The 15,450-nt window shown below is 35.1% G+C and overlaps 1 protein-coding gene, 1 non-coding gene and 1 pseudogene across 6 annotated transcripts in view; 2 read left to right on the forward strand and 1 right to left on the reverse strand.

The window, feature by feature from the left end:
• Ago3 (argonaute RISC catalytic component 3) overlaps positions 1-15,450 on the forward strand; it is a 116,993-nt gene that overhangs the window by 62,041 nt on the left and 39,502 nt on the right. For all 5 annotated transcript variants that reach the window (XM_063236069.1, XM_063236070.1, XM_003471484.4 and 2 more), the window contains 3 exons: positions 10,337-10,471; positions 14,764-14,851; positions 14,976-15,123. In XM_063236069.1, the coding sequence (XP_063092139.1) occupies positions 10,337-10,471; positions 14,764-14,851; positions 14,976-15,123 (371 nt within the window). The remainder of the gene's footprint in view (positions 1-10,336; positions 10,472-14,763; positions 14,852-14,975; positions 15,124-15,450) is intronic.
• On the forward strand, positions 4,899-9,280 carry LOC111757185 (BAG family molecular chaperone regulator 1-like; annotated as a pseudogene).
• On the reverse strand, positions 4,963-5,069 carry LOC111757235 (U6 spliceosomal RNA). Its single transcript, XR_002791611.1, has one exon. It is a non-coding gene; the product is annotated as a U6 spliceosomal RNA (small nuclear RNA).

A 15,450-nucleotide genomic window follows, 5' to 3' on the forward strand; every position in this document is an offset into this window, starting at 1 on the left:
AATAGTAGGAGATTAGAGGTTTTTTCTTTTAGCTGGTTAATGTCCCAGAGATTAACCTTCCACACTTCTGCCATACTGTTGCATGGCCGCCTACATCCTGGAAGTTTTAAATTCTGGCTGGGGAATTTTCACATTCCTACACATTTATTGTGTTTATAGTCATTTATTCTCTAGTTTATCGTATAGTCATGTACCCTCAACTATGAAAGGTATCATTGCAAAGAGACTTTGTTTTACCTTTTTCAGAAATAAACCTTTAGATTTATGCAAGGAAGAGTAGGCAGCTGATAAGTGGTGTGGTCTAGTCAGGGAATCTGGAACTCCACCTGCTTCTCAATCTTCCTCTATTTTTCTCACCTCCGTCATCCTTTCATCCCTAGTTTTAGTCATACCTTTTACTGCTACTTGTGCATTTTGAGGACTCGATAGTATAAATGCAGTTGGTGCTAAAGCTTTCCCAACACAGCTGATTTATTTTATTTTCTTGGATCTACTGTCATTGCTTTTCATCTTCCAAAATGTTGGTGTACTATGCAAGGCATGGTGCTGCATGCCTATAATCCAAGTACTTTGGAGGCTGAAGCTGGGGAATCCCTGCAAATTCAAGGCCAATTTGAGCAAGACCCTGGCTCAAAAAAAAAAAAAAAAGAAACAAAAAGCTGATATACTTCCTGTTTTGTTCTCACCTCTTTCCACATTTATGTTTTTTTAACCAATAATTCCTTACTGTATTTATATATTCCTTACCATATTTATATTAATTTGGGAAAAGATCGAAATGAAGTGCTCATGATATCTGTCATTTTAACTTAGATTCTGTGTTTAAATTCCAATTGATACATTAATCTATGCTATAGTAGATATAGTACTTAATAGATGTTATTCAAATTCTTATTTTACATTTGAATTACCCATCATTGTGTATCAAATTACCCCAAAATTTAATGACTCAAAACAATAGTAAGTACTGTTATACAGTTAGTGTCAGTCAAGAATTCAGGGATGGTTTAGATATTTAGATCAGACTCAGGGCCACTCAGAAATCTGGTCCTCTTAAGCATTACTGGGGCTGGCAGATCCACTTGCAAGATAAGTCACTCAAATGGTAACAAGTTAGTTGTGAAAGCATTAGTGTTTTGCTGTGTTCCTCTCCATAAGGCTAAGTAATTGTCCTCACAGCATTATGGCTGGCTTTCTTTAGAGTAATCCTTGAGAGATCAATGTAAAAGCTGTAGTAACATTCAGACCTAGTGTTGAAAGATATATCCTGTATTTTTATATCCTATCAGTTACACGGATCAGTTATATTTAGTGTGAGAGGAGACTACACAAAACTGTGAATCCCATAAGTCAGGATTCATTGGGGGGACCATATCAGAAACTAGTAACCATAGTTTCCCTCTTAAGCTAGAAAAAGAGTAAACTAAAGTCATTGAAGTAGAAGGTAAGAAATAAAGACGTAAAAAAGATGGGGAGATAATAAAGATGTGAGCCATATGTGGTATGGTACACCCTTATGTAATCCCAGTTTCTCAGGGACTGACAGGAACAGCAGAAGTTCAAGGCCAGCCTGAGCAACTTAATGAGAAGCCATCTCAAAATAAAAAGAACTGAGGATATAGCTCAGCTATCCCTGGTTGAGTCCCCAAAAGAAAGAACAAGAGGGAGGGAGAGCTCCTCTGCCCCGAAAGATGAGAGCAAAAATTAACTAAAAATCAAGAAACCAACTTTAAGCTCTTAAAAATCTGTGTGTTGGGTGTATGTGTGTGGTTCATTTGTTGTCTTTTTGAGACAGGGTTTCACTCTGCAGTTCAGGTTGGCCTTGAACTCTACAATATAGCCTAGGCTAGCCTCAAACTTGCAGTGATCCTCCTGCCTCAACTTCCCAGTGCTAGGACTGTAGAGGTGCACTACCATGCCTGGCTTTTTTTGTTTGTTTGTTTGGTTTGGGTTTTGGTTTTGTTTTGGTAGAGGAATGAGGTGGTATTTGAGATAGGATCTTGCTACATAGTTTAGGGCTGGCCTTGAACTCATGTAGCAGTCCTCCAGCTCCCACACTTGGCTCTTAGAAACTTCTCTATGAAAGCATCTCACAAGACTGATCAAGAAGCCAGTCATGGTAGCACACAGCTATAATTCTAACATTCGGGAAGGCTGAGAAAGGAAGATGGCAAGTTCGAGCTAATCCCAGGCAACTCCACCACCTAGCAAAAACCCTACCTCAAAATAAAAGTGAAAAAAGGGTTAGTGGTGTATCTCAGTATGAAGGTCCTGAATTCAGTTCCTTACTACTCCCTTACTAAAAAAAGATTAATCAAGAAAAATAGGAAAATTACCAGTATCAGGAATGAAAGAAGGGATATCACTAAATACTTCTGGAGTTAAATATTGTGTTAAAGTGAAAGTTATGAACAATTTGGTGCCAATTTATTTGCTTACTTCGATGAAACATTGCTTTGACAATGACAGCTTTACCAAAATTAATTTTAAGAAAGCTGAGTTGCTCTATATCAAAAAATTGAATTTATAATCCCTTCTCACACAAAAAAAACTTCAGCCCCAAATGATATCATTAGTGAACTGTTTGCTTGTTGCTATATATTTTTTATTAGTGTATATTAGTTATATAGATCAGTAGGTTTCATTTTGGCAGATTTGTACATACACATGACATACTTTAATCATCCCCCATCACCTCTCTTGCCTCACTTACCCCCCCAGTTTCATTCACCTTGTTTATTTGTTTCAATGCATATAATGTATTCATCCCCCGTTACCCACCCTGACACCCAGCCTCACTGTTATTCCTTTCTCCTTGTCTACTAATAGTCTTTTTATCATCTTTTTGAGTTCTACATACTATGGAGTTTCTGATTTTTGTTTTTGCAGGGCTAGGGTTTGAATCCAGGGTCTTACACATACCAGGCATGTGCTTTACCACTGAGCTGTATCCCTAGCCTTCACTGGTGAATTTTATGTAACATTTAAGGGGAAAAAATTATACCAGTCTTACACAAATTATTTCAAAAGATTAAAAAATGACAATTTTCCCAGTCATTTTTTGAGGTAGAATATCTTAACTACCTAACAAAGACAATAAATTCTAGTACGAATTCTGTGACCAGTATCATAGAAAAATTAAGTTTGTGAACTAATGTACCACTGTATAATCCTGTCAGCCAGAGACATTCAAAATATTTAGACATTCTCACAATAAAAATTAACAACAAACTACAAGGGGAAACTTCAGGTAAAAACGTCTAGAAAAATACACAGGTATCACCATACATATGTAATGAAAAGATAATACTTTTTACCCTAAGAGGAAGAATAAGGCGAGGAAACTTGGCTGTCACTATTCTATGTAGTATACTAAAGGTCCCAGCCACTGGTGAAGCAAGAATAGGAATGTTGATAGTAGAAAGGAAAAACATAAAGCTTTTTACTGAAGACTACATTACAGAAGGCTACATTTAAAAATCCTAAGGAATCTACACCACTCCCACCCCAGAAAAACCTTAAACAAATCCTTGGTACCAGGAAAAAAAAAAACCAAAAAACTGAAAAGAGTTAACAAATTTAGCAAGGTTATAGGATACTAATTGCATATACGCAAAGTGAATACTAACAGTTTAGCAATATCAGCATTCAACAATTGAAAAAAAGTTTAAAGTTAAGTACCATTTATAGAAACACGAAAAGAACATATAATATTTCAGAATATAAAGAAAGATGTAGGGACTGGGGATCTAGCTCAGCAGCATAAGCGCCTGCCTTGTGAGCGTGTAGTCGTGAGTTTGATCCCTGATACTGATAAAAAAAAAAAAAAGGAAAAATGTATAAAGTCTGTCATCTGAAAGCTGCAGACTATTATCAAGAAAGGTAGAACAGTATAAAGCCAATGTAAGATACGTAAATATGAGTTGTTAAATGATGCTAAACGTCATTGGTCATGCAGTAAATACAAATGAGCCCCGGGAGATACTTGAGCTCACTTTGTAGCCTAGGCTGGTCTCAAATTCTCAGTGATCTCCTGCCTCAGCCCCCCAGATGCTGGAATAAGTATGCACCCAGCTTTTTTGATCTTTTTGAGATAGGGTTTCAGTGCACACTGCAGTTCAGACTGGCCTTGAACTCACTTTGTAACCTAAGATGGCTTTGAACTCGCAGCAATTCACGAGGGATGTTTATGTCTTTCTTAGACAATGCCTAATTCTACAGTAGTTTTAACAACCTTCCCCCTCACAAGTAGTATGTAGGAGTCAATTTGTGCTGAATTCTCATTAGCTGTTAGTACTGTCAGCCTTGAATAGCCACTCTGGTGGGTGTGCAGTTAATATCATTTCTGGAAAAAAAAAAACCACCTTGAAAGATACCTTATATATAGTAGAATATATTTCAGTGTAAATGTCAGTGATTTTGACTATTACTATATGTTTTTGCCCCCTGAATTAAGACAGAACACTTCTATTGCCCCAGAAAATGTTCTTGTAATTAGTCTCTTTCATGTCTACTGTGGGGTACCAAATTTGCATGTCATCTTTGTGTAGTAGCCATGCTAATCTCTTTATATCTGCTGTGGAAGCTAGCATATTGCTTTTTCAATTTTCTCTTCTATGTTCCTATCCTTTGCCACATTATCTTGATTTGTAGACACTCTTTACATATTTTAGTTGGTAATTATTATACATATTGTACACATGCTTGTGCCAATCTTTAGTTTTAGTTTGTTTATAATGTCTTTTTTTCTTACAGTTTTTATGGTTTATAGATTTTGTATCTTAAATTCTTTCCTGCCACCAAGATCATAAAGATACTGTACATTTTCCAAGAAATACTTGTTTTCCCCTTCAGATTTAGTTCTTCGAATAGAAATTTGGTTTTGTTTTTACAGTAGTATGAGGTAGGCTATCAAGCAAATCTGTATGCCTTTCCTTACAGTTTCTTGATTTTTTTTTTTTTTTTAATATGGAACGCTTCACGAATTTGCGTGTCATTCTTGCGCGGGGGCCATGCTAATCTTCTCTGTATCGTTCCAATTTTAGTATATGTGCTGCCGAAGCGAGCACCAGTCTCTTTATTTGAATAGGATTATAACAAAGCTTGATAAATGACAGAGTGTAATTTAAGAGTTGTCTTGACTATTTTAGTTTTGTTGCTATGTTAATTATAATACCAGCCTCTTCATTTCCAGGGAGAGAAGGGGCTGTATCCTATTGAATGTATTTTCCATCCTGTTGAACCGAAATTGCTTTGAATTTATAGATCAGTTTTCAGATAATCCACATGAATAGGGTATAGTACTCCCTTTATTTAAAATACCTGTAAAATCTTTCAATAGTAAATGCTTAAGTAGTATCTTAAAATCACATTTTAAGTTGGTTGCTAGTATATAAGAATGTAGTTTATTTCTATATGTTGATCTTGTATCTAACATTTCTGAACTATTAGTAATTCTCTAGCTAGTTGATAGATTTTGTTTTTCCATATATCCATATTATAAAGTATAATGATTCTATTTCTCTTTCCAAACTTTTAACCTTTTATTTCTTTGAATTTGCTCTACTTTGTTAGCTAGAACTTATTATAGGAAAGTTGAAATTGTCTTGGGTTTTGGTAAATAACTTTGATCAGATTAAATAAATTCCCTTCTGTTTCTAGTATAGAAAGAGTTTGCTACAGTGCTTGATTTTATTGAATGCGTTTTTGGGGGCATCATCTATAAAAACGATTGTGTGCTTATATTAGTAGACTTTATTTAATAAATTTTAAATGTTAAATGTACACATTACTTTTGCAATGGTACTCAGCTAATCTGTGAAGAAAAAGAAGGAATAAAGTTTGTGTGTGTGTGTGTGTGTGTGTGTGTGTGTGTTAAATGTTAAGAGTTCAGCCAAGCTGCAGAGAAGCAGATCTTGTAAGGCCATTAACATTTATTGTTGTTGTTAGCTGTTGCTTTGTTTTTTGTGATATTCAACTCAGAGCCTTAGGCTTACTGGCAAGCATCACTGAACCATATTTCCAGTCCTATTTTTTTATTTCTGTATCTGTTTTTGTTTTAATTTTGGGGAGCGGGTTTTACTAAGTTACCCAGATTGGCCTTGTACTTGTGATCCTCCTGCCTCAGTCTCCTAAGTAAGTAGAATTACAGGCATGGATCACTACACATAGTTCTAGTTTTAATAATTGAAATATTTCTAATAAACGATTCTAATTGAATCATTCTACTTAAAAAATGTATTGCCAGGCGTGGTAGCACACACCTATTGTCCCAGCATTTGGGAAACTGAACCAGAAAGATTACTGTGAGTATGAGGCCAGCCTGGGCTACTTGTGAGTTCAGGGCCAGCCTGTACTTACAAAATGAGATCTTGTCTTTTAAAACAAAAACAAAACTGTATTGTGGCCAGGTGTAGAGGTGCACACCTGTAATCCTAGCACTTAGGAGGCCCAGGCAAGAAGATCGCTGTGTATGCAGGCCATCCTAGAACTACACAGCAAACTGTCTTAAAAAAAAAAAAGATGAAAGAAAAAAAAAGTTTGTGAATTCAATTCAGCCTTTAAAGAGCTTTTTATCAGCAAATTTAATTTTCACCTCAATGACCACATTCTTGTAGAGAATGTGGCAAACGCTGAAATGATTTAAGAATATAGTAGGATTAATAGAGAAAAATTGTAGATGAGAATTAAACAGGAGAAATAATTCCAACATGTATGCTTAGTAATTACAATGCTGTAAAACATTAGTTGTAATTGCTAGTGTTACAGTTTCTAATGAAGAAAATTTACCTATAGTTAAAGGATAGGCACATTATTCCCCTATCTTTATTTACTTTTTAAAAATTAATACAGATCAATATATACTTAAACAACATAAATGTATGATATATGGTGTGTATTCTGCCAGTCTTTTATTATGCATAGTATTCTCACATATTTCAGTAGAGTAATGCATATATTTTTGGCCATGCTGGGGACCAAACTGTGTCTCACCCATGCTAGGCAGCTGCTTTTCAAAAAACTATATGTACTTTTAAAGTTTATTTGGATGGAAGGTTAGCAATGAATATTGGTTCCTCTTAAGTCTTTCTCACAGAAATACTCATGGATGTGCACAAAGTTTATATAAGGATATTCAATGGACTATTTTTTGTAATAGTAAAACAAAACCAACGTAGCTATCTATCATTAGGGACATATGGCATATCCATGTAATAAGATATCCTACAGCTATGAAAAGAATGATATAGTTCCATGTTAGGACTTACATACCTCCTTTAAGATAGATCTGTGAGGGGCTGGGGATTTAGCTCAGCGGCATAAGTGCCTGCCTTGCAAGCAGGCAGTTGTGAGTTCGATCCCTGGTACCGATAAAAACGAAAAAGACAAAAACAAAAAGATAGATCTGTGAAGAAAAATAACCTGAAGTAGTGTTTCTAATATTTTGCCATTAGTGTTCTTTTTTATTATGAGGGGAAAAGAATACTTACTCAGTTAATTGTTATGTACCCACTCTGTGGAATAATATGAAACCATTAAAAACAATGTTCTGACATGAAAACATTTCTAAAACATTGATAATTTTTAAATGATAAAAGTCATAGAGCATTTATGAGATCCACCTAGAATTATTTCTTCATTTTTATTTTTATAAGTGCATGCTAACAGATGTATACATTATTTAACTAATAACAATGGTTGCTTTTTAGAGACGCTTGGAGGAGGAAGATTCACATTAGAGACAATCTTCACTGTGTCTATAGTATTTGCACCCTTATGATGAAACTTCATTTGTGTATTATTTCTATTGTAAAGGAAGGAAATTGTAATATGTACTCACTATTAAAAAAAAAAAAAAAAAAGGAAGAATAATTTTTGAGCTTCTAAGCTGGACGGTCAAAAAAAAACTGGCCGGGCCTGGGGATTTAGCTCAGTGGCATAAGCGCCTGCCTTGCAAGTGTGTGGTCGTGAGTTCGATCCCTGGTATTGATAAAAAAGAAAAGAAAAAGAAAAAGACAAAAAAAAAAAAAAAAAAAAAAAAAAAAACCACTGACCTTGTGGAGCACAGATGCCCGGTCTGCCTCCCTCTCAGCATCCATTGCCTGTTCAGAGTGCAGCCAGTGGACATGACCTACCCATTAGGGGCACTGACAGGCCATAGATAAAGAATAAAACATGTTCCCACTCCACCCGGAGCAAGAATGTGACCCAGACAAAGGAAGTGACCAGGGCAGAGGAGGTAGCCAGGCTGAGGTGACCCTAACCCAGGAAACTGGCCACTAGGCTTAGTGTGACTGTCACCACAGCAGTGAAAAGCACACCCTTCCTGTTACCCCTCATCAGAACAGCACCGAACCAAATGTCCGAGACCTGACCTAGGTTGGTAAAGAGGCCACATGGCTTCCATTGCTTTTTCAAAAGTTCTTACTTAAGGGAAAAATTTCTGAAGGGACTGGAGATGCCACTGTCGTAAAATACAGAATGTTTGCCCACTAATGTTAACTAGGGAAAAGAGCAGTCCAGAGGAAGGTTGAACTAAAGAAGCTGAAAACTTTGGAGAAGTCTCTGAAGGTAGCTGACCACCTGGAAGAGTTGAAAAAAGAACTTGCTGGAATCTAGCAAGGTTTTCTGGCCAAAGATTTGCAAGGTGAAGCACTCTAAATTCTGTAAAGTCACAAGTGAGGAGTTTATGAAGGTCTGGGAGGAAGTTCCAATTGTGATACCATGGAGAACATCTGCCAAGAGACTCGGCGATTGCAGTCTACAAACCTGACCCTTGCTAAGTGAAGTGCAGTGGAGAGACTCTGCTGTCCTGAAGAGCAGCACCACAGCTCTGCTTTCTTGCATAGAAGTTGCCTGTTTCTCCAGAGCTGCAAGAGGCAACTTGACAGATAACAATTTTCCTGCTCCTATACTGGCTTTCAGTGGAAAAATGTTGTCTTTGCAACCTTTAAAAATTCCTTTAAAGAAAATAAAAAATACCCGTAGTAACTTCAGCACCCCTCAAATAACCTGTGAAAACTACTGTTAAAGTTTTGAAAAATACCTATGCAGAGGTGATGGACATTTTATGGAAGCAGTTCCATCCTAAATCAAGGAGAGGTAGAAAAGAGCGCCACATAAAATGTAACATGTTTATATTTAGCTCAACAGACAATGGACATGTTATTTGAGTAGAAAAATATAACATGATTGCATGTAGCTTGTCTGTCTGGTTTTGCTTTTCATTATGTCTCCAGCCCCTTATAGCACTTAATGTCATTAGTATGTGTTTAAGAAATGAAGAGCCAGTGATACAGCTCAGTGGCGTAGTACCTGACTGGCAAACACAAGATCCTGAGTTTGATTCCTGGTTCCCAAAAACAAAAAAAAATTTGAGATTTCCATTGATTCTTTAGGGATGAGCCAGCCTCTCCCACCCGCTAAGACTAAAAGTAAGATCCCTACGGCAAGATCATTCTTAGCATAAAGTCAATTACACCCTTTTGAGTCATCCCAGAATTATACTTGGCTGTTGAGTCATGAACCTCTAAGTCTTACGTCAAATCCAAATCTTTACTTTTCCTGCCTATCACTATATACACCCAGTAGACAGTGGCTGTCTTGGAGTGTCGGGGCTTGGCCCATCTGGAGACATCAACTTCCCAGTCACTCCTGTATTACTAAAAGAAAAGGAAGGAAGGAAGGAGGAGTGGTGGTGATCTGCAATTCCAAAACCAAAGTATTTTGCTGGTTGATTGCCTGAATAACACTGGGTACTTAATATTGTTTCCTATAGTTTGGATTTAATAACCACTGTCTTTTTTAGATCTTTATAAGACAAGGAAACTCAAAAGAATATATGTACACAAAACCTTATTTAAGAAATAATAACCTACTTTTTCATCTGACCATTTTCTTCTACAAGTGGTGTCTCATGTGTAGAACACTTCTCTGTACGTTTAGTTAAGAGTGAAATGATTGGGGCTCGGGATTTAGCTCAGCGGCATAAGCACCTGCCTTGCAAGCAGGCAGTCCTGAGTTCGATCCCTGGTACCGATAAAAACGAAAAAGACAAAAAAAAAAAAAAAAAAAAGAGTGCAATGATTGAGGTACTTGTTATGAAAGAGATAGATTATAAAACCAGTAGAATTGACCTTTCTGTTCTTGTTCCTCAGAGCTCAGATTCAAATTGCTTAATTCAGGAAAGTTATATATGCATATATATGTATACACATACATGCATACATAAATAGTTTTAACTCTGTAAGTAGTTAATTGTCATGAAGCCTAACATAAAGCTTCTGAATTTTTTAGAGAAATATTAATCTGTACTATTTGTATTTTTTCCTCTTAGTTTCTGCCACTGCCTTCTACAAAGCACAACCTGTAATTCAGTTCATGTGTGAAGTTCTTGACATTCATAATATTGATGAGCAACCAAGACCTCTGACTGATTCTCATCGGGTAAAATTCACCAAAGAGATAAAAGGTTAGTTAATTAGCAGGTAGAACAATTTAGCTATAAAATGTGTGGATATAATAACTCTTATTGAAATATTTTTAAAATTAAAATCTGGTATCAGTAGAAACACATCAATTATAAAATGTTACATTAAATTCAATTTAGGTAAGTAGAAAGCTTATTCAAAAAAAATACTGTTACTTTAGGAGTACAATGTTTGAATATACTGTAATATAATGACTTTATTTTTCTGAAATCATATTTTTAAATATAGGGAGCCAACCTGTTTCATGTATTGTTCTAGAGTTATAATTTAGCAGTTTGATAAACAGAATTGGCTGTTGATTTTGCCTATTTTCCTTTGTAGCAAAAATTTGTACAATAGTTTTGTACCATATGTACATTTAACTCACCTCAATTTATATCTCTGTGGTCTCCCAAGAAGAAAAAGAAAAAACAATTTTAGTAATATTCTGAAATTTGTGTTTTTTGTGTATTATTTAGGTCCATTTCTATTTTTATATGTCCACTTCTAAATACATTCACAGTACATATTCAGTTTTTTGTCTGAACACATACATACTATATCAGTAACTAATGGAATTTTTTAAAAATTATGATTACTTACTATTTTGATCCTATACTATTCTTACTTTGTTGATTTTAGAACTTAATTCTGATGTAAGATGTGACTCCACTGTATTTAGTTTATTATTTAGACATGCAGAGAAATTAGATATTCTCTAATTAGAATGAGTATCATCTGTTAGTTGTTAAATACACAGAAATAATTATGTTGTTTTTATTTTAAGATTTTACCTATTTGTTGCAGATATCTTTCAGCTTGTTGTTTGAATGTAGTGTTCAAATTTGTTCATTAACCATCTCATAGTCCCCAAATTAGTTAGAGTAACTGAGTAAATCCTGCTTGTTCTAGTAATCATTCATTCTCTGCCATTCTGTAGTAGCCAGAAAAGTCATTATAATAAAACATTGAAAGGGAAATCCTTCCTACTTTAAAGATAATCATTTATTTATTTAAAGTTGTTTAAGTGCCCAAGAAAGAAACTGTTAAATGTAACTATTTTGCAGTCGTATCATTGTCCTTTCGTAATCTGTGTTAACTGCACTTAGCATTATTGGGAGGTTAGTATACCATTATATGTGTGATCATCTAAATGCTATGGTTTCCCTTGGAGTTGCTGCTTAGTTACCACGTCTGATATCATGAAATCACTTACATTATATTTTGGTAACTATGCAATCAACTCATATCACCACTCTATCACAGAAAATACAAGATGTACAGAACAAGGATTCAACTGCTGTCCGGAGAGCATGGACTCGGTCTTAACTTCAACTGCTCAGGGGCCAAATGACTGAAAATATGACTAGAAAGCATTATAAAGTTGATGTTATAGTGAAGGTAAAGCCAAGTTTATAGGTTAAATATTTATTAAAGGCAAAAAATTTTGGTTGACTTGAGGGTTTGGGGTGGGGTACTGGGGCAGAGGACTATCTAGTCCATTTTCTAAAAAGCTTGACTTTTTTGCTAGCTCCCTAGATTTTGGGATCTAATTCTGTGATCTTAGAATTTGAATAGGAAAATCTTGAGTTGGGTCTAATTGACAAACCAGTGATTTTTATTTCTCTATGCAAAGTGAAGAAGATTTAAAGAGGGCTCTTTAAAGTGTATCATTTATTCCTACCATAGTAGTTCAGGAGAATCAGAGTTTTGTATTCTGTGCTATTTGGGTTTAGTATTTTGGCTAGCAAGAGATACTTGATAGCTGTTAAATACTGGTACAAATTGCTACAATGAATATATTTCTGGTATATTCATTTTATTATAGTTGAATCTTTCCCCAAATATTTGGTAATAACTTTTAGTTTTTATCCAAAATTCAAAGTAGTTAAACAGCAGAAATATTGGGAAAAGTATGTGGCAAAAATACCATATATACATAAAAATACTAACTTTTGGTGAGAGCTTATTTTGTAAGTATATGGAACTTTGTCAGTGTCGGTACCGGGGTGAACTCATGACCACCTGCCTGCAAGGCAGGTGCTTATGCGGTTGAGCTAAATCCCCGGCCCCTTTTGTCAGTGTTTTTTAACACAGAAAAAAACCTTGAAAACAAATTCTACAAATAACAAATTTGCCTTAAATGTTTCTATTGTGTTTCCCCTAAACATGATACTTTTACATCTTGTTTTACTTCATATTATTGGTTCAGTAATTCCTTGTTATAAAGGTTTCCTTTGTACTGTCTAGGCTCCTTTTATAAAGGCATCTGTAACTGATCTGAAAATTTAGATTTACAAAGGTAAAAGCTACTCACTGGTTCAATTAGGAATACTTTTCAGGAAAAATCCATACCAATCTGAAATGGGAATATCCAGTTAGCATCTTAATTTGTGCTAATATATTAGAAGAAAATACTATTTATTCTGAATGAACTTTACATTTAGTACCACTGTTAATTATTAGATAAGAAAATAAATTAGGTTGTAGTAGGGCTTCTCAGCGCTTGATACTGTTGACATTGTGGCCTAGATAATTCTTTGTTGGGATAGAGGTAGTGCTGTTCTATGTATTCTAAATATGTAGGAATATTCTTGGCTGTACCTACTAGTTGCTAATAGGCATCCCCCAGATGTGAGGGCTGGGGATGCAGCTCAGTAGTGGAGTACTTGCTTAGTGTACACATACCTGAGTTCAATCCCCAGTAAAGCCAAACAAATTTTTTTTCTCCAGACAAAATTGGGGAGCAAAATTGCCCTGAGGTGAAAACTACTATGCTATAGAAATCACAAATACAGGGCTGGGGATTTAGCTCAGCAGCATAAGTGCCTGCCTTGCAAGTGTGCGGTTGTGAGTTCGATCCCTGGTATCAATAAAAATGAAAAAGACAAAAAAAGAAAAAAGAAAAAGAAATCACAAATACAAAGTAATAACTATGGATTCTGTCTAGGGCAAAAGTTTGTCTTTCATCTACACCATTATAGGTTTTTATCCTTTGGAATCCAAGCCAAACTTTATGAATGAGTTGCTTAGCTGTGACCAATGGTTACTCTATGTCTGTTTTTTAACTCTTCTCTCGATTCCACTAAGACCAATCAATACAGTAGCCATTAGGCATGTATAGTTATTTAAATTAATTAAAATTAAATAAAATAAAAATTTTAGTTTCTCAGGCACATTAACTGCATTTCATGTGCTCAGTAAAACATGTTACTAGTGATTATCATATTAGCGCAGATGTAGAACTTTCTGACATCTCAGAAAATTCTGATTAGCAGCACTAGTTACAAAAATTTATCCCCCCAAAATTCAGCATATTTAAAGCCCATTTCTTCACTTTCTAAAGAGAGTCTGGGTTCTTTAAACCTTTAAGAGCCATAGAGACTACAGTGATAATAAAAGTATGTGCTAAATTACGTATATGCATGTTTTTCTGAGAGTTTATTGCTTTCATCAGATTCTCAAAAGGGTTAGAGGGTAACTTGTTTTAGGAGTTATTTTTGTTACTTCTTTTTTTTCAGTACCAGGGATGAAATTCATGACCTCAAGCTTGCCAGGCAGGAACTTGTGTCACTGAGCTAAATGCCCAAATCTATTTTGATTACTTTTGATTTCTGATAGTCCATGTTGTCAAGGAGCTGTGTCACTATATTATACTTCAGTAAAACTGTTGCCCAAGGGCTGAGGATGTAACTCAGTGGTAGAGTGCTTGCCTCTCATGCACAAGACCCTGAGTTCCATCCTTAGTACCACCAAAAATAAAAATTAAAAAAAAAAACCAAAAAAACTGCTGTGCAGCTTCAGTTAAAAGGGCCTGACATTTTTTTCTTCTTGTTTTATAAATCTGAAGGATTTCCGCTTTATGAAATTCTAATTTTTCAATTAGTGTGTGATGACTGGGCTATTTCAGTATCACATACTTTAAAGGTTATAAACTATCTAGAGAATGACTGTAAACCACCATCTCATTCCTTCTTTCCTCTCCTAGCAAAAATTCCTGAATTTATTGTTAACAGAGTATTTATTAATAGAGAACTTTGTCCCTTGTTCTTTGCTAATTTTATGATTGCTTTTTATCATGTGGTGCTTATAGAATAAAGAAAAGGTCTGACATTAAATCTATTGTAATTGTAATCATTATCAGCAATGTACATAAAATTTGTTAATGTCATATTACTTGTATTACAGATTTTCTGTCTGATCAGAATTGAGTTTTTAAAGTAGTTAATAGACTTTGTAAGTATCTATTTTAGATGTAATAGTTCTATAACCTCCATTTTCTTGTTGGGAACAGGTCTAAAAGTTGAAGTGACTCATTGTGGAACAATGAGACGGAAATACCGCGTTTGTAATGTAACAAGAAGGCCTGCCAGTCATCAAACGTAAGAAAAGCTGGTGTTTACCAGAGCAGTGGTGTGAGGGACCTGGCTCTCAGTAGACTGGGTTGGGAGTTATCCTGGTTCATAGTGAGATAGAGTTGTTTATGTCTACTTTTTTTCCCCCCAGCTTTCCTTTACAGTTAGAAAATGGCCAAACTGTGGAAAGAACAGTAGCACAGTACTTCAGAGAAAAGTATACTCTTCAGCTGAAGTACCCACATCTTCCCTGTCTGCAAGTGGGGCAGGAGCAGAAGCATACCTACCTGCCACTAGAAGTAATGTCTTCAGGCTGTTTATGAATGTCTTCCTACTCATCATTCTTTGGGAGATCTTTTATAGTCTATAACTTATACTTATTTTGGTATTTGAATTATTTTTAAATTTTAATTTATCACACATTTTAATTCAAAGAAAAACATGGAAAAAACTCATCCATAATCCTACCATTAGATTTAACTACTATTGTATATAGCATAATCATTAGCATTTTTATATCTTTGTCTTTTTATACCATGTACATTTAGCCTAGTTATACTCTAAAGTAATTGTGTTCACTGCTCTTTTTACTTAAGATGTTGTTAAAAAAGAAGCTACTTAGTAAA

The sequence above is a fragment of the Cavia porcellus genome, unplaced genomic scaffold, assembly GCF_034190915.1.
Source record: "Cavia porcellus strain 051 isolate PalLab524CR breed Dunkin Hartley unplaced genomic scaffold, mCavPor4.1 scaffold_25, whole genome shotgun sequence".
NCBI lineage: Eukaryota > Metazoa > Chordata > Mammalia > Rodentia > Caviidae > Cavia > Cavia porcellus.